Source organism: Echinops telfairi, unplaced genomic scaffold (genome assembly GCF_000313985.2).
Source record: "Echinops telfairi isolate 266 unplaced genomic scaffold, ASM31398v2 ScPeMD7_7469;HRSCAF=8507_1, whole genome shotgun sequence".
In the NCBI taxonomy this organism is placed as follows: Eukaryota; Metazoa; Chordata; class Mammalia; order Afrosoricida; family Tenrecidae; genus Echinops; species Echinops telfairi.
In genome coordinates, this window is record NW_022111373.1 from 142,393,985 (window position 1) to 142,412,581 (window position 18,597).

Here is an 18,597-nt window from a genome sequence, read left to right on the forward strand (position 1 = left end):
TGTCCTCAAGGGTCGCCATGAGTCAGAATCAACTCGACGGTGGTGCATGTGGCGTCTCGGAGCAATCGTGATAAGCGGAGGCAGAATTCGTCGTAGTCACACCCACTCCAGGGGGCCCTGGGGACACAGTCGTTCTGCTGCCCAAGTAGGGGGGCGGCAGTTTGAGCTCCGCGCAGGGATAGAGGCCTGGCTATTGCTTCCATGAAGGCAGCGGCTGTGGGCCCTCCAGCCAGTTCCCTTTGGTGGCCAACCCTGTCGGTTCCCTGCTGACCTTGATGGAGCCCGCCGGGTCTGTGTCTCTGGCCTGGTCGCCATATCACCATCACCAGCAGCTGTCCCCTCAGACACTGCCGCCCTTCCGTGATAGGTGGTTGTGCAGCCGGGGGTCCCGGGCGGACGGACCCAGCCCAGCTGCTCCGGCTCGCACAGTGCTCACCCCCTGCCCTGTGTTCCCATTGCAGTGAGAGCGGGCGGCATGCGCATCGTGCAGAAGCACCCACACGCTGAAGGCCGGGAGAAGGACAAGGACGACCAGGAATGGGAGAGCCCCAGGTGGGTGACCGTGGGATGCAGGGCGGTGTGTCTGAGCCCTGGCCTGGGCTCGAATGCCCGGCCCCTGGCCCACTTATTGCGGAGGGGGCTGGTGCCCAGGCGAGAGGAAAGGGCCCTGGAGCAGGTCCCTCACCCTACCTGAACCTGATTGCCCCACACTGCTGCCATCTCCACCATCCCACACTCCACCTCCTTTCTCTTTACTATCCCATAATGCTCCCTACACCCCATACCCTGTGGTGCCTTCACCTCTCCCCACCATGCCTGCTATTCCGCACCCCCTCCATTCGCAGTTCCCCTGCCCCACACTGCTCACCCCCCATCATCCCACCGCCCCACCCCCAGCCCTGGCCAGACCTGTCTCGGTTGTTCTTCACCGTGCAGGGTAGCTGCAGACAGGTTAGCAAATGGCCCCCTGCCACCTTCTCTGTGTCCCCAGGGGTCACCTGTGTCAGCTGAGTGACAGTAGATATGAGTGGCGGTCAGCTTGGGTATAGACTGGCTCTGTCTGGACACCTCTGCACAGTGCCCTTGGGTCTTTGGGACTCCTCCTGCGGGTGGGCGGGCACCGGGCAGAGCACTGCCTCGTGTCAGGCGTGCCCACTCACCAAGGCACGCAGGCCTTCCCTCAACCCGGGGCCTGGAGTGGCCCCTGCCGAGGGACAGAGCGCTGGTGTCCAGTGTGACAAGAGTGGAGTGCCCTGCCCATCCCCAGTGACCCCTGTGACCCTGAGAGCACTCACAGGGACACACCCCTGCCGCCCCCTGAACCCCACTGCTCTGAGAACGCAAGACCCTCACAGGCCCACCAGCGCTCCGCCCCAGGGACACTTGTGTGCGGTCACAGTGCGCCCACTCAGCAGCTGCATTTACCAGGGCGAAACCGTGTCGTGGCAATGGGATGGTTCAGTCCTGAGAGCCGGCTTAGGGAAGGCATCGGGTTTGAGAAACGTCCAGAGTTCTCAGTGTCTGTCTTTGCAGGTTGTTCTTGGAACGCCACCGCCTGCACATCCCCACATCTGGAATTGTGGGGGCCGTGCTCTTCCGAATCTAGAAATGGGGGCTTTGGGAGGGTTGCCACAACTTTGGGAGGCAAGGCCTGGCAGTTCCCCTGTGTCAGCAGCCAGCGCAAGACCCCTGGTCACCAGGCTGAGCTGTGGGCGGGCGCTGCCGTCACTGAGGCTCAGCTGGCAAGACAATTGCCTGGTTCGGCTGCTGACCAGGTGGCTGAAGGCGTGAGTCTCCCAAACTGTCAGCCCTCAAATGCCCTGTCATGTGGGCCGCCCACTGTCATCTGCCCACACCCTCGTCCCCTCATGGGGTAAAGTTTAAGAACCTACACTCTTCATGCCCATTCAAACAAGGTTTGACGTCACAAGGGAAGCTGGGCTGGCAGAGTTCAGCACCAGGCATTGATTGAAGTCCCAGTCAGCCACGAGGTACAGGGGAGGTGACGAGAGGATCAAAGGAGAGCCTTCCGAGGGCTCGATGACCAGCAGGTCAGGTTTGGGACAGGGCTGGAGAGAGGGCAGAGAGAAGGGCACTTAGGAGCAGGCCTGTTTGCCATCTGACAGACCAGCAGAAGGGTTAACTTCTGCCCATTTGCGTAAGAAGAATCAGAACTCTATAGAAACCGTCAGCGCCAGGTACTGAAGTGTGCGTGGGCTCTCGGCATTGCATAACAGAAACCCCTTAGATTACGGTGAGATGACAATCTCTCTCCAGCCAGAGAGCCAAGCTCACTGCCAGAGTCGCTTCTGACTCACGACAACCGTACAGGACAGAGGAGAACTGCCCCTGAGGGTTTCCCAGGCTGTTGACCAGAACAGAAAGCCTTTCTCCTGCAGAGCAGCTGGTGGTGTTGAACTGCTGACCTCAGGGATCACAGCCCAGTGCATAACCACTATGCCAGCAGGGCTCCACCACGTGGTTTCTGTTGGGTGAGGGCACATTCTCTCCGGGTGTCTCTGTGGGAGGGCACGTTGTCCCTAGGGGTCTCCGTGGGAGGAGGCCACAATCCGGGGGCCGCAGCTGCCCCAAGTGCAGGATGAACAGGCACAGCTTTAGCAGCAACTTTGGGAAGACCGTGTTCCCACCATGTCTGCACGTCAGGGGGAGTTTTCCCGGTCTCCTGTGTGTGATACGTTCCTTGGGAATTCAGGTTTCTCTCAGGGGCTTTGATTTCCTCTGTCCTGCGTAACAGGAGCACACCAGAGGACAGGCACGTCGCCTCGGGGCCCGGAGGCCAGCCCCTGCCTCTCTCTCCCCTGGCATCTAGTGGCCTGACCCTTCTACAGCTGTTCCTGTCGGGCCCTCTTTCCACATCCCGTCTCTTCTCAGAGGGCTCTGGGGAGGGGCCTACAACTCCGACCCCGACAGCTGACACCCACCATCTGCAGAGAGAGACCCTGCCTCCCAACAAGGTCTCATCACAGGGACAGGGACAGGAGGAAGGACTTCAACACAGCTTTAGTGGAGACACAGCTCCGTCTGTTACCCGCAACTCCCCTTAGCCTGTGAAAATGAAAGCCCTGGGGCACTCCGTCTCATAGGGGGACCCTGTAAGTGGTGTGCAGCTGCCCCTGGGGGTCCAGCCTGGGAGCTGTACCGAGCCCACTTCTGTCTCCTGCAGAGTGGATGGTGGATTCAAACCACTGACCTTTCAGGGAGCAGCTGAGTGCTTAACCACCGCACTACCAGGGTTCCTCAAAGCCCCCAGACCAAACCCACTGCCATCGGGTCCGTTGGCACTCACAAGGACCCTATAAGATGGGCTGGAACTGCCCCTGTGAGTTTCTGACAACCAGGCAGGCGACGGCAGCGTCTCCAGATGCAGTGGCAAGTGGCTTCGAACCACTGACCTTACACGCAGCTGCACAACGCTTAACCACTGCACCAGCAGGGCTCCAGCTGTGAGCTGGGGGGGAGAGGGCTTCCGATTGTTTGTGACAGATGACAAGGAGGCATGTGAGGAGAGTGATTACTAGTTGGGTGCTGCTGCCCTGGGGGCAGGAGTGGAGGGGCTGCCCCGTGCTTTGTCCCCTACTCCACCCCAGCTGCAGATTTGGGAAGGCCCCTCTCTGTGCCGCCTCTACCCGCCTCTGCCCCTGTCCTGGACCAGGGCACCAGCTGTGACAGCAAGGCCGTTGCCATCATCAGCCGCCACCGTGTCTCCAGAGGCTGGCCTGGCTGCCAGGAGTGAGGCAAGCCACTGCCCACAGTGGGCCCGGCCCAGGCAGACCCATGGGCACCGCATAGAACTGCACTGCGGTTCTGTGCCTTACAGACATGTCGCATTCATGACAGTGTATTTGCACTGCTGGGAAGAATTGCTTGGCACTGGTGGCAGGTCACCTGGAGGCTGAGCGGTGCCCAGTGCCCACTCCCCGCCCCCTATTTTATCGCTTTAGAAGCATTAATCCTGGGTCCCTCTCAGCCTCCTGCTTTTCCTTCCTTTCCATCCGTTTTGTTGTTCGTCGCCTGTTTGTGGTCACTTTTTCTCTTGACTCCTCCTGTGAGGATGCTGTTTCAAAATGGAAAAGGCTGCCTTTCGGTCCACCTGCCTGCCCTTTCCCCATGCCCAGAGACTCCCAGAACCCCTGTAACCACGGGCCAGCCGGCTGCGCTCCAGCTCACCTCAGTGCAGCAGAGCTGATGAGAAAATACTTGTCACAAAACACACACCGGCCACACGGAGAGCTCACTGACACTGATTGTACTTCCCAAGCGGCGCCCACTCTCACTGTCCTTGTTCAGTGTCCCTTCCCCCTCCTCCCTCTGGCAACCTCTGACCAGTTCAGGCTCCTATGTGCTTCTGCCTGGGACCCACCACCAGCCCAGCTGAGCTCAGTGGCCCTGTGTGCTCAGCCATGCCCCGTCCACCTGGTGCTGTGCAGTGAAGGCGCCACCTCTTGGCGACCGTGAGAAGTGCAGGCGCGATGTTGACAGACTGGCTTCCGTTTGCCTTGCAAGCCCCTCCTCCTTCAGGGCTCCAGGGGGTTGTCCGACAGAAAAAGCAGACAAACTGCCATCGAATCCTGGAGTCAATGGCCACTCGTAGCAACCCTGGAGGACAGGCTAGCACTGCACCTGTGGGTTTTGGAGACTGAAACTCTAATGGGTCAGACAGGCCCGTCTGTCTCTCGAGAGGGCTGTTGGGCTGGCTGGCTTTTCATAGATAGATTGTCCGGTCTGACTTCCCAGTCACCGCTGGGTGGACTTGAACATGCAGCCCCCAGGACTGTGGGTTCCCAGAGGCCTGGAAGCACTGTCCACTCCTGAACCAGAGTCGGACACATCCAGCCTGACCTGCTGTCACAGCCACTGTCAGTGAGCCAAAGGCAAGACCCCCTGGCTGTGGGGAGGGGCTGCCAACCTCAAGGTCAGCTGTTCAAGCCCACCAGCCACTCCAGGGAAAATGATGAGGTTTTCTACTCCTGGGAAGGATCCAGGGTTGGCAGTCTGCTGATGGCTCCTGGGATCGGTGGCAACGCAACAGGCCCGTGCAGGACCCAGATCCCGCAGAAGTGAACGAGGTTCTCCGCGTGCTCGAGCTGGGTTCCTGTAAGGGCAGCCTGAGGATCTCCAGTGGGCGGGGTGCAAAGCGGTGGGTTCCCCACTGTCTGACCTCACAGAGCAGATACTTCTCAGAAGGTGGGCGCCAGCAGCCTGAGCAGTCCAGACCAGAGGAAACTGCCTGAAATAAAGCACACGGTCCCTCCAGTGGCCAGAGAGGGCACTGCAGCAGCGGGTTGGCTATGAGTCAGACTCCACTCAGCAGTGGAGCTGGTTTGGTTTATATAGATCTTACGCTGCGTGAGCACACATTTTGACATTTAAAATTAACTTCGTATGCAACTTTAAGCGTTGTGTTGTCAGAATTAAAGTCCTTCACCTCATGTCACTCACTGCCTTGGAGTTGAATCCAGCTCATGGTGACCCTATAGGACAGGGTAGAACTGCCCCCTGTAGGTTTCCAAGACTGTAAACCTTTACTGGAATACAAGGCCTCATCTTTCTCCAGCGGAGCTGCCGATGGTTTTGAACCTATGACCTTACAGTGATCAGCCCAACGCATAACCTAACCTGTTACTGAGTTGATTCCAACAAAAACAAGGCTAGTTGACGCTTTCGGAGGACAGCAGCATAGAAAATACGTGCCCTCTGGCAGGACACTCCTTTCAGGAGCCCCAGCACCGACACAGCCCCGACCCATAAAGACCAGGTTTTTCCTGGACACTCACACTGGCTGCCAAACTCAAGGTCAACTGTTCAAGCCCACCAGCTCCGCCTTGAAGCAGATGCCTCCTGTTGGGCATGCGGCTACCTCAGTTTTTTGTAAGTCGCTGCCCGTCCCCTCTCCACCTTCTTGCACAGTCGCACAGACCCATCGGCCCTGTCCATGTCAGCCTCTAACCTCTGCTGTCTCGTGGTCGAGCCCCGGCCACACTCCAGCCCCAAGCCTCTCCCCACAGGCTCCTACCCCCTCTGGTTTCCATGGTGATGACTCACTGCACCAGCCACACAAAGGTTTCTGGCTTCCAGATTTCTCCCCATGTCCACACGGCTCCTCGTGTGTCCAGAGTGTGCTCCAACTGTGGGGGACACATTGCCTGGCAGTGGGACTCTTCTTTAGCAGCCCTGGTAGCACAGTGCCTCCACGTTAGGCTGCTAACCGCAAGGATGGTAGTTGGAAACCACTAGCCACTCCAACGGAGAAAGATGAGGCTTTGTACTCCCATAAAGAGTTACAGTCTTAGAAGCCCCTATAGACAGCTCTCCCCGTTCCTATAGAGTCTCCATGAGTTAGCATCAACTTGTCAGGGAGTGAGGGTTCTCTATCCTGTAACCTGTGACCCCTGAGAAGCTGGGGCCTTGGGATAGTTTGTAGAGCACTCCAGGCCTGTGTGGAGTCCCAGACTACCCCCATCCCCCAGTGCCAGGAGGCAGACCCTGGGCTGTGCCCACTGCTGCGTCTGCTGCTCCGGGCACCCCACCAGACAGTGGTTCAGTGAATGCTTTTTACAATAAATGTCCATTGTTAGTGGGCGGTGAGCACTTATTATAAACCGGTGGCTGACTAACACTGCATGTTACTAAGACGCCCCGGCGGTGTGCTCGGAGTCCTGGCAGTGCAATGGGGTACATGTGGGTCTGCAGTTGGATTCCACCAGTCCCTCCTGGCGAGAGAGATGAGCTTGCTGCCCCTGCAGAGGTCAGCATGTGGCTTTGGAGACCCAGAGGGTGCTTCTCTGCCGTAGAGGGCAGCCGTGAGTCAACACTGACTTAATGGCAGTGAGTTGACGCTGTGGCTGTTAACCCCAAGGTCCGCAGTTCGAACCCACCAGCTGTTGCTGCAAGGAAAAGGGAGGCTCTCTGCTCCTGTAAGACTGGCATGAGCGGGAGAGGGGTGAGCTCAGCTGCCTTCCAGGATCTCCCATCTGACAAACCTACGCAAGGCCGCTCTGAGTCGGCAATGACTTGGTGGCAGTGGTCTCCTTGTCATATGCCATTGTTGTTGCCGATAGGTGCCAACGAGTTGGTTCAGACTCAGAGTGACCCTGTGCATCACAGAGTGGGACTCAGCGCCCACCTCACCGCTGTTAGGTGTGAGCCCCCTGAGCGGCCTCTGTGTCAGTCCTTCTTGCCAAGGGCGTGCCTCTTTCCTGACCGAGCATGATGCCCTTCTCCAGGGACAAGAAAGCCTTGAAAACCCCAGGAGACAGAATCCACTCGCAACCAACGTTTTTAAAAATTATTATTTGGAGCATATCTGCATAGGTTTGCTGTTTGCATAATTTCTCGTTAAAGAAGTAACAGCCTTGCGGTGGGCCTCAGGAAGCCCGTGGGGCTGAAAGATGGTGGGGTTCCCCACAGTGTGTGACGTCCTCTTGTGTTGCTTTGTACTGGGAACAGCTTAGAGTGGGACTTGGACCTGGAAGCCCACCCACTGAGGCCTGCGGCAACACCAGGCAAGAAGCTCGCCCTGTTTGCAGGCACAAGGCGGGGCCCTAGGGCACAGCTGAGAACCGTTGCACCCGGATCTGGGCCACGTGTCTGCTTGTCTGCTGGGGCGCAGGCCTTCTGCCTGGAGAGCAAGCCCTCCCAGCAGGTCCTTCCTGGTCCCTTAGGACCCTGTCCAGAGCCGAGTTAGGATATAAAGGCAGGCCTGTTGCCAGCGCCTGCCATCTGGGCCAGTCAGTGAGCACGAAGCCAAAACAACCCAAAATCTTTCATCTTGCCTTTGCTTAAGGCATGCCAATGGCGTAGTGGTTACAAGTTTGGCTATGGCCGCAAGGTCAGCAGTTTGAAACCACCATCCACTCCTGGGAGAAAGGGGACTTTTTACTCCCACAAAGAGTTACAGGTTTGGAAAGGAAAGGAAAAATCTGGTTTTCCATCTGCTGAACTCGGAAGTGTTTTAAAGCTTCCCCGTGGGAGAATGCGTATCAGTCAGCCTTGTGAAGACACAAAGCCACAGAGGCAGCGAGAGGGGAGCTTGACCTTGAGGCCGCCTCCACCAGGGACCTGGTGCCTTAGCCAGGGACCAGCCCCCTTCACCAGTGACCACCCCCTTAACCGGGACAGGGCTACCTTAACCAGGGAAAGGACCTCCTTAACCAGGGACAGAGCCTCCTTAACCAAGGACAGGGCACCTTCCAGTTGGGGTTTGAAGTGGCCTCCTGAGGGGACTGGATGTGGGCAGATGGTCAGTGACACCACAGGCTCGGTGGAGGGCAGTGTTGTGTCCACTGCCAAGTGGGGCCCTCACCCTGGCCCTGCCACACACTGCTTCTCTGGAAACTTCCGGGGAAATACTGAGCGCACGCCCCTGATCTCACCAGGAAGGGCAGTGCGTGTAGCCGGAGGACTCCTTGCTGCTCTCCCATGGACCGTTTTCAAAGTGGCCGTTGGCAGCTGCGGGAGAAAGGGTCCAAGGCCCCGGGCCTTCTCCTGGGAGCCAGGCTCCCCCAGAGCTCAGGGAAGCTGGCCTGGGCACCCGGCCCCTGCAGGACTTCCCCCCTGTCTTGTCGTCATCAGTCCGTCTGTCCTCCATGGCCTGCAAGCTCAGCTCAGCAGAATTGGTCCACCTCTTCCCCAGGTCTGGCCAGCTGACCGGCAGCCAGTGCCCCTAAGGGTGGGTGACCTCTTTGCTTGCGTGGTCGGCCTTCTGGCCCAGACGAGTAGCGCTTTGCTGACCAGGTTGTGAGACAGTGGCGGTTCTGTGGTGGGATCCTCGTGAAGAAAGACTCTCTACATGGACAGACGGATGGGCGCAGTGGCTGTGGTCCTGGGCATCAGAGCAGTTGTGTTGGCGCAGGCCCGGGTGCCGTGTGGCGCAGTTGTGCATGGGGTCGCTACGGGACGGACTGGTCTGGGGCCCCCAGCAGCAACAACGATGAAGCGGTCCTGTTTGGTTCCCAGCCAGTGCACCTCAGGCGTCACCACCCGCCACTTGTCTGTGTGTGCATGCGTGCATGTATGTGGCCATGCCACCGTGACCCAGGCTCCAGCAGAGCTTCTCGACTCGGACTGTCTGCTTCATCACTCAGCCAGAGAAAGCCCGAGAGTTGCACGACCTGACCAGCACCAGGTTGGGGTGTGGCAGGACCCAGACAGGCAGTCTCTCCTCCCCTTGTGCTGGGGGTTGTTTCCCCAGCAGCGCACAGCAACTCTCCAAAGAGGAGACCAGGCAACACCCTGAGGATCCGCACCCAGGTCCATCCATAGCCGAGCTGGGGCAGAGGGTGGGCCATGCCCGAGTGATTGTCTCACGGCTGCTATCTACGGGATGCTTGTAGCCTGCTCAGTGACATGACTGTCACCTGTCACTCCCTGCCATAGAGTCACTCCAACTCAGGGTGCCAGGACAGGGTAGAACTGCCCCTGTGTGATTCCAAGACTGTAACTCTTTACGGGGCAGAAAGCTTCACCTTCCTCCCGCAGAGAAGCCTTGCAGTTAGCAGCCCACATACAACGCACTACGGAGGCCACCAGGGCTCCTGACGGTCACCTCAGAGAGGTCATCAGCCGAGCCAGGGTCTGAGCAAACACCGGGTGTCAGAACCATTCTCTGCTGGGCCGCAGTGTAACCCCAGGGACACTTTGAAGCCTTCTCAGGGCTTTATTTCGAAAGGGTGGGGGGGCAGGAGCGATATGTCTGGCTGGTGGGACAGTCACCTATACACAGCCTTGACCTGCATGCCCAGGAACCCAGGCCCCGCCAGGCTCTGCTCTGCCCCCATCCCCCCGCACATGGGGTCCAGCCTCTCAGACTGCCGGCTCATCCCCTGACCGTGGAGGAAGGGCCTGCATAGGCCCATCAAGGGCGGCCACAGTGTGCGCTCACACACTTCGTGCTGCAGAGCCAAATGGTCCTTTGCCCAAAAACCCAGGATCAAGTTAGAAGGAACTTGTGGACAGGTTTGAATCTACAGTGCGGTCTGGCTGGGGAAGGGCACCCGTGTGCATGTAGATGACTTACTTTAAAACTCTGCCTCTGAAACTGGAGACAGAACCCAAAATAGAGGCTGCCTGGCCACATGCTCATCTCCGAAGCCAGGGTGGGCCAGGAGCCGAGCCCCCTGTCTGCACAGCCGAGTCCAAACCCAACCCCAGCCACCTGCTTTCTGTGGCACCGTTGAACATGTGGGTGCATCTCTCTATGGGCCATTCCCCTGTCCGAGAAACAGGGACACCGCATGAAGGGTCCAGGGCTGCCCACCCCCATGCCTGGTCCTTCCGAGTGGCCAGTCAGAACAGCTGTTTCTATCTGAGGTCATTCTCCCACCTCAGAAAAGAGCCAGTGCAGTGACCCATCCCCTCTGTGAACAGCTCCCTCTGAGGCTGGCAGGGCGCGTGTCAGGAGAGCTTTGGTAGATTGCACCTGAAGCGGGGCTCCTGGAATCAGGTCCAGGGTGCTGGCACGGGAAGGGAGCTGTGGCTTACTGCTCACCCCGAATGTCGGGCTGCTACTGTGCTTCGCTGTACAGGGCCAGGTGTGTTTGTAGTGTGCTGGCGTGTCTGTGTGCATGTGCACGCACACCCATCCCTAAATGTCCCATGTGGTAGCACTTGGTGGTGCTGCAGCTGCTGTGTGGTTGAGTTGATTCCAATTCACAGCGACCCTGTTGTAGGACGGGGTAGAACTGCCCGCGTGCATTTCCAAGACTGTAACTCTTTACAGGAATAGAAAGCCTGGTCTTTCTCCTAAGGAGTGGCTGGGTGGATATGAACCTCAGACATGGCAGTTAGCAGCCAGCCACTTACCCAGTACAGCACCCAAGTCAAACCAACTCAAACCCACTGACATCAAGTTGATACTGACTCACAGCCACCCTACAGGACAGGGTAGAACTGCCCCTGTGAGTTTCTAAGACTGTAACTCTTCATGGGAGTAGAAAGCCTTGCCTTCCTCCTGAAGAGCGTCTGGTGGTTTGGAACTGTTGACCTTACTGTTAGCAACCCAACATGTTCCCACGTGGCCTCCAGGGCTCCTGGTGCCCGACCAGGCCCACTCTGTTCCCGCCAGGGACTTGGAGAGGAGCGGGCAGAGTGGTCAGTGTAGGCAGTAGACTGATGTCTTCAGAAGCTTCCAGTCCTGGATTAAAGATGGGAGAAGAGAGGCCCACACAGCTGGGGGGAGTGGGGCGGTGGGCAACACAGCTGAAGGTCAGGAAGTGGCCCAGGACTGGGATGGGGGTGGAGGGTTAACGTTAAGCTGGTTCCAAGTCATGGGGACCTGTGGCTAGAAGGACACACTGCCCAGGCCTGCACCACCTCCCTGGCCGTTGGTGAACTTGAGGCCATGCTGCTCACCATCCCATCGAAGGTGCCCTTTCCGAGCTGTTGCTGTGCACAGGGTTTTCACACGTTGGTCACCAGGCCTTTCTTCTTAGTCTGCCACCGACTGGGCACTGGGCTGAGCCCTGCCCACCATGGCTGATCCTGCTGATGTCTGACGTGCCAGTGGCACCGCAGCTAACATCACAGCCACACGCAGACCCACTCGGTCGGGTGCTTGGCAGATGGGTTGGGGCCGCCATCTGGCCCCTTCTGCCTTGCATGCAGTTTGCTCACACCGAAGTGGGGGTGGGGGGTGATCCAATCAGACAAGCATGGGGGGGCTGTGTTCACCATTCCATTTCCTGGGAGAGAGGCCTGTTGCTTCTTCAAAACAACATCTGTTTTCATCAGATTAGATAAATCCTCAAAGCCGCCGGCCCAGCTTGGAGAATCTGAGAAATGTAGGTTAGACCCACCCCGGAGTCCTGATGGAATTTAAAATGCCTGTACTGAGCCGCACTGCTTCTGCAGGCAGGCTCTCTGCCAGCTTCTGTCTGCGAGGTTTGTTCTCTGAGCGCCTGCCCATTGCCAGGTGCTTCGGAAACATCTTTGCTTGGCAAATAGAATGCCCGGTGATGTGCAGCCTCCCTGGGCAGCACCTGCACAGCTGCAGAAGCACTGCCCACAAGGACCCTCAGAGAAGCGGCATTGCTGCTGGACACTGTGTGAAGAGGCCGCTGCCAGGTCTACCTAGAGTAGATGCCCAGGGGAGAGAACACCCCTTTTAGGGGACTCTAGGCCAGAAGACCCCGACTGATTGGCCAACACCAAATAGACACTGTTCCCAGCTACAAAGACACTGGCTCTGGTGTTGCCAGCCAAACTTGCTGGGCTTTTAAAGCCCACTTTGGTGGGACAGGGGACGCACTCTTGGAGGCGACTAGAGTCTCAGCCTGGAGCTGACCAGAGCCAGAGGGGCTTCTGCAGTGTCCCCAGCAGCTCCCACTGAACCAGCTAGGATGGCCTGAGCAGCCCAGCGAGTTTGAGAACACCCAGAGCCCCACCCCCGGGCATGTGCGGGGTGACAGGACCACTCCTCCTTGCTCTCGGGACCTTGTTCCATCTCCATGCCAACACGTGATGGCATCTGAGATCAGGATGCTTCCCTGTCCAGACTCACTGGCACTTACTGCCCCAAGTCCATAGCGACCCTAGAGGGCAGGGTAGCACTGCCCTTGTGAATTTTCCAAGACTTAACTCTTGAGGGGCAGGAAGCCTCATCTTTGTCCCTAAGTCAGCTGGTGGTTCCCAACTGCTGACCTTACGGTAGCCCACTTCACCGGGCTCTCAATCCTATCTGTGAACTGTCTGACCAGGCCCCAAGGAGCCTGCCAGCACAGTAGGTCAGCAGGTGGCTGCTAACGGAGAGATTGGCAGTGTGAAGCTCTGCAGCTGCTCCGCAGGAGAAAGCCGAGTAGGGGCCCCTGTGGGCCTGCTGTCTTGTAAGACCACTGCCAGTGGAATGGGCCGCAGGCCCTGGAAGAAACCCTGTATGTCACAGGCCGCCTGGGCAGACCGTGTACACTCGGCCCTGCCCTGCCAGCTGTCCCAGCCTGGCGAGGGCCCTGAGTAAAAGGTCTTGAAAAAGAAAAATCTAAGCTGGGCTGAGGGGTCTTCACCTTGACCTGCCCTCATGCCTCTGCCTGTCTGCTATAAAAAAAATAATAATAATAAATCTTACTCCACCTCCTACTTACCCTGTATAAAACCAACAATACAGCCAAGGGCTAGTCTGAGCAGCTCAGTGAGTCCGTGTGGCTTGGCCTCATTAAGTTCCCGGCATCCCGTGAGGGTTTGGGGCTTTTTCTCCCTTCCTCTGGATGCAAGCAGATCCGGGAAGGTCCTGGGGAGTTGGAACTCTGCCTGCAGCCAAGCAAAGCTGAGGCTCTGGTGGTCCTTAAAAGGACCCTGGGCTTCAGCGAAGCTGGGTGACTCACTCGGGAGGCTGGGGGGATGAGGTTGAGGGCAGGAGGTGTGGTGAAGACTGCCTGCCAGCCAGACCGTGGGACCACCTCCAGCCCACCTGCCCCTCACAGCACTGGGGGACCTCCTTCAGCCCTGCCCATCCACGTGATAAGAGAAGTATCTACTCCTTCCTCTCCCCCCCCAACATAAATGCAAGGTCCAGCGCCTTCCAGTGTTATCAAGGAGAGTGTCATCCTTCCCCTCCTATTTTGTATCTCGAGATGCCCAGGCCCTGCTCCTGGGGAAGCTTGCTGCCCCTGCCCTCCTCTCTGGTCACTGTGTGCCCTGGCACCCCCTCGGGCACTGCCCCTGGCTGTGTCTCCATATTGTGAACCGGCTCTGGCCTCCCAGTGACTCGAGTGCCGGCCCACCTGGGGGCACACCCCCAACCTACCCTGCTCAGGCAGCAGGATACAAACAACAAGACAGGAGAATGGGGCATTTCACAAGGAAGCCAACGTGTATTGGGTCCACAGCCCGGCACTTCGGAGGGCCCACCTGCAGGCGGTCTAAGTTCTTGGTGTCTGGTGACCTCACCTCAGGTTGGTGCCACACTCCACCCTCGGTGAGCTCAGGAGGGTCTGCAGGGTGACAGGGAGTTAGCGGCGCCCCCTTAGGCACTTGGATGGCTCTGGGGGGGGGGGCGGCGAGGCTGGGCAGGGGCATACCCCTGCCCCCCAGGGAAGCCTCTGTGGTGATCACACACACTGGACACAGCCTGCCCCTTGTTTAATTGAGGATTAAACAAAAATACTCCTGCGCCAAGAAGGAACCGAGTTTCAGCAAACCTGTACCCCACTTGTCTGGGCTGACCTCAGGAGTAGAGGGCTTCACAGGACACCAGCCCCCCCACCAGGTGATTCCATCACCCGTCTCCACCATGTACCCCTTCCCTCAAAGAAGCCAGAACGGCCACTGTTGCCAACCTTGCCAAGACCCCTAGGCCGCACGCCCCTTTGCAACCGTTGTGTTAGGGCATTTTCCTTTCTTGTTTTCCAGCCCCCCGAAGCCAACTGTGTTCATTTCCGGCGTCATTGCCCGGGTAAGTGCCCTGCCTTTGTGGAGGGGAGTGGGTACAAGGCCTAGGATCAGAGCTGGCTGGGAGCCCCTGGTGCCCAGCATGTAAGGCCACTTCACAGTTTGGCATTCATGCCACTCAGGGCAAGCAGATAGGGGCTTTCTCGGTTTCATTTCCGTAGGCAGGCATTTAATGAGGAGTCACCTGCGGGGCCTGCTGCTGGGCTGAGTCATAATAACCCCCTTGGAACTGCAAACTGCCTGCCTTTTCTTCCACCTCACCCTATATTTGAACTAACTGCTCCTGCCACCCCCCAAAAAATCTGCCATTGAGTCTATTTCATCTCATAGCAACTCTAGAGGACAGGATAGAACTGCCCCCATGGGTTTCCAAGACTATTAACTATGAGAGTAGAAAGCCTCATCTTTCTCCTACAGAGCAGCTGGTGGTTTTGAACTGGTGACCTCACAGAGTCCAATGTGTAAACACTGCCGCTCGGGCTCATTCTATAGTAACCCGGGGTCCTCAAACTAAAGGCCAAAGGCCAAAGGGAGTCTCCGTGGCCCACGATCTACAGATGTGATGCATTTATAAATTGGGGTGGGGGTAACAGTCAAAAGAGAATGAAACTAAACTCAGCTTTCCACATCTGGGAGCAGTTTTACTGGGATGCGGCTGCCAGGTCATTCCCGTGTCACCTGCATGCATTTCTGGGGCTGAGATGGGAAAGACAGGATGACCCTAAAATCTGGACCTCTGCAAAAAACGAATGCCCACCCCTGGCCCAAACTTATGGCGTTTGTTAACCGTTTACCTTCAGAGAAGAGCCCTGGGGTGCACCAGTTAGGCGCACAGCTGCTATGGGAAAGACCAGCAGTCAGACCCACCGGAATTTACCAAGTGTCCACTGGAGAAACACGTGGCAGTCTGCCCAGGTTTCAAAATAAATAAATAAAACTCCCCTGCATTCAAGTCTGTATGCCAACTCATAGTGACCCTCTGGGATCGGCTGGAACTGCCCTGATGAGTTTCGGAAGCTGTAACTCTTTATGAAGAGGAAAGCCTCTTTCTCCCCTAAGCGTAACCACTACGCCTCCAGGGCGCCCCACACAGCCTGGGGATGCCGGTGGGCAGTTCCACTGCTGCCCTCCAGGGGCGCTGTGGGCCAACTCTCCGACAGTGTGTTCGTTGCCTTTGCTATCTGGAGGCTCCGCAGCCCCGCCCCGGCTCCGAGCTGGGGGCTCCGGGGCTTCGGGGCTGCTGTGCGAAAACGACGGGCCCCTCTGCTGCTCGGGAGCCGTGGGCCTGTGGCTGGGTTCGACCAGCCCGGTGCCCCGCCCAGCACAGCGAGCCCAGAGGCCATTCCCACGGGGAGAAGGCCGCCCCGCACAGCCCCACCCCTGCCCAGCCACGGCCTCCAGGCGCCTTTGGAGCGTTAGGTTGGACTGTTGTCCCTAAGCCAGATGGCCGCTACACCTCGTGGAGAAAGAGTCACATCAGCGGCCAGTTCCGTCCAGAGGCTTGTGGCTGCCCCGCCTGGGCCGGGGTGCTGGTCCCGCCCCCGCCCCGACCCCCAGGCAGCCTAGGCTCCCTTAGCGCCCCAGAGCTGAAGGCCTGTGTGCATGTCTCCGCAGGGTGACAAGGACTTCCCCCCGGCGGCCGCGCAGGTGGCCCACCAGAAGCCGCACGCCTCCATAGACAAGCACCCCCCGACCCCCCGGAGTCAGCACATCCAGCAGCCACGGAAGTGAAGATGGGGCAGGCGCCCCACCCTCCGCGGTAACCCCGAGACGCGCGCCGCCCACCCAACCGCCAGCCCGGAAATCCAAGACAAAGCAAAGCCCCGCCCCTTGCCTTAAATTCCCGGGGGGCTCCCAGCAATGGAGGGGACCCCAGGCCTGTCGGTCCGTGGGAGGATCAGCAAGGGCCTTTGCCGCCTGGGTCTTCATCCACAGAAAAATTGGGGGCAGAAAAATCTCTTAAAAAGCCAGTTGCCGCGGAGTCAATTCTGGGAGACCCCGCGCGGGACCGTGTGCCAGGCTTCTCCGAAGATGCGCGGGGCTCTGGTGGGTGGGGTGCGCTGTTTGCAGCCAGGGCGTGCCCTGGTCTCCCTCGGCAGCTCCAAGTCCACATTCCTGCAGTCCCAGTACCGAAACATGTGGGTCAGCCTGCCTGCACATTCTCCCGGGCCTCCTGCCACATTCTGCAGTGTGCCTGCCCGGGCATGGCTCACCTCTCCACACCGCCCAGAGCCGGCCGCTGCCCACCGGTCTCTGCTGCCGGTCGGCAGGGCTCCTGTGAGCAGAGGCTGCACTCAGCCTTTGCCAGACAGCTGTAGAGTCACGAGTGGGCTCGCGCCTCGGCCACCCACCTCCCGCCGCCCCGCAGTGTCAGCAGTCGATGTGGCTATGGGTCCAGAGGCTGTTGTCTCTGCTCTTGGTGCACCGACACCGAGTGTCAGGCCTGGCCGAGCTAGCCGTGCATCCCCTGCCCCTCTGCTGCAGACACCTAGACCACCTTCCTCTCTCGCTTTCCAGCTAGGCCCCGGCCAAAGATGCAGCGTAAGCGTGCTTCACACTCTTCCATGTGTCTTTGGGCGCTGGGTCACTGATCACAAAATGCTGTCTTTTAATGAGTTTATCGATTGTGAATCTCCAGAATCATAATGATTAATAAATCTGCCGCATTTCCTCTTGGGCTGGTGCTTCCTTCCATATGCGGCTTCCAGAGGTGGATGCTCTAGGCCAACAGACAGACAGACAGACAGACATGCTCTCACCACCGGTTTTCGAGCAGCCCCCGCTGGGGGCTGGCCCCTGGGCTCAGTGGAGGGGGGGGTGCCCCGTGAGGCTGGCCCAGCAGTCAGCCCTTTTGCTCAGAGGTGCCAACCATGTCAGAATAACCATGAGCAGGTCAGAGGTCCACCTATAACCTCCTGTATCTCCCCTTCAGGCTGCCCACCAATCCTCACTGTCACTCACCTGGTGTGACCCCTTTATCTCCCCATCATGCTGCCCACCCTAGCACACAGCAGAAGAAAGCCCTTCCCGCCCTCACCATCGCCCACCCTGTGTTGGCCGTCATGGACTGGTCAGTCTGCCTCACAGAGGGCCTGCCTCTCACACCAGCAAGGTCATTGGTGTTCAGCATAGCTTCCAGGCTGAGACCAGGAAGAAAGGCGTGGTACTTCCCAACGAATGACCAGGGAACACCATAGAGGGACAGCAGCTGCCAGGCCCCATCACAGGATGTGTGATTCAGGACAGGCGGGCGGAGCCTGTGGTCTCAGGCAGAGGTGACCAGGATGGACGGACAGCACTGACCATATAGCCCCACAGGAAGGAGACAGCAGTGGGCAGCCATTCAGGCCAGAGCCTGGGGTGCCTACTTAGCCTCGCAGAGATGCTGTGGAGCATTTGATAAGGTGAGACCCAAGTTTGGGGGGATGGAAATGTCCAGAACCTGCCAGGCAGGGCTCAGTGTAAGAGAACATACCAAGCTTGATCTCCTTTTCCGGAACTGGTCTCTCCTGATGACACGTCCAAAGTCCGTGAGACCAGGTCTCTCCACCCTTGCCTCCGAGGAGCATTCCGGCTGTACTTCTTCCAGGACAGATGTGTTTGTTTGTTCACAGTCCATGGCACTGTCAGTATTCTCCCAGCACCAACATCACATGCATCGATCCTTTACTCTTTCTTACTCAATGTCCAACTTTCACATGCAGATGGGGTGATTGGAATACCATGGCTTGAGCCAGACACCCCTCGTCAAAACTTCTTTACGACTCATAGCGACCCTACAGAACAGAGTAGAACTGCTCCCGTGGGTTTCCAAGACTGACTCGTAATGGGAGCAGAAAAGTTCTGCAGAAAGGCTGGTGGTTTCAAACTACTGCCCTTGCTGTTTGCAACTCAAAGCATAACCACTACACCCCCAGGGCTCCTGGAATGGCCTTCCAGAATAAATTCTTTATTCACTCTTGGGCAGTGGTTTCACCGCAGCTGGGATGGGGGGAGGGGGGAGTGTGTTTTTGGATCCCAGGGGCCATTTGTCAATGTCTGGAGACCCTTGTGGCTATCCTGCCCTGGTGTGGGGAGAGTCTAGTGGAGAAAGACCAGGGGGCTGAACATTCTCCCATGCACTGGAACTGAGCATTCTCCCAAGCACTGGAACAGAACATTCTCCCATGCACTGGAACAGAACTGAGCATTCTCCCA

At 58.1% G+C, this 18,597-nt stretch overlaps 1 protein-coding gene across 1 annotated transcript in view; it reads left to right on the top strand.

Moving 5' to 3' along the window:
* The window catches only part of LOC101656233 (death associated protein), a 28,580-nt gene extending 11,505 nt beyond the window's left edge, over positions 1 to 17,075 (top strand). Inside the window, exons 2-4 of the mRNA XM_004698101.2 lie at positions 462 to 552; positions 14,362 to 14,404; positions 16,015 to 17,075. Coding sequence (XP_004698158.1) covers positions 462 to 552; positions 14,362 to 14,404; positions 16,015 to 16,131 — 251 coding nt within the window. The 3' untranslated portion in view covers positions 16,132 to 17,075. The remainder of the gene's footprint in view (positions 1 to 461; positions 553 to 14,361; positions 14,405 to 16,014) is intronic.
* The last annotated feature ends 1,522 nt before the right edge of the window (positions 17,076 to 18,597 follow it).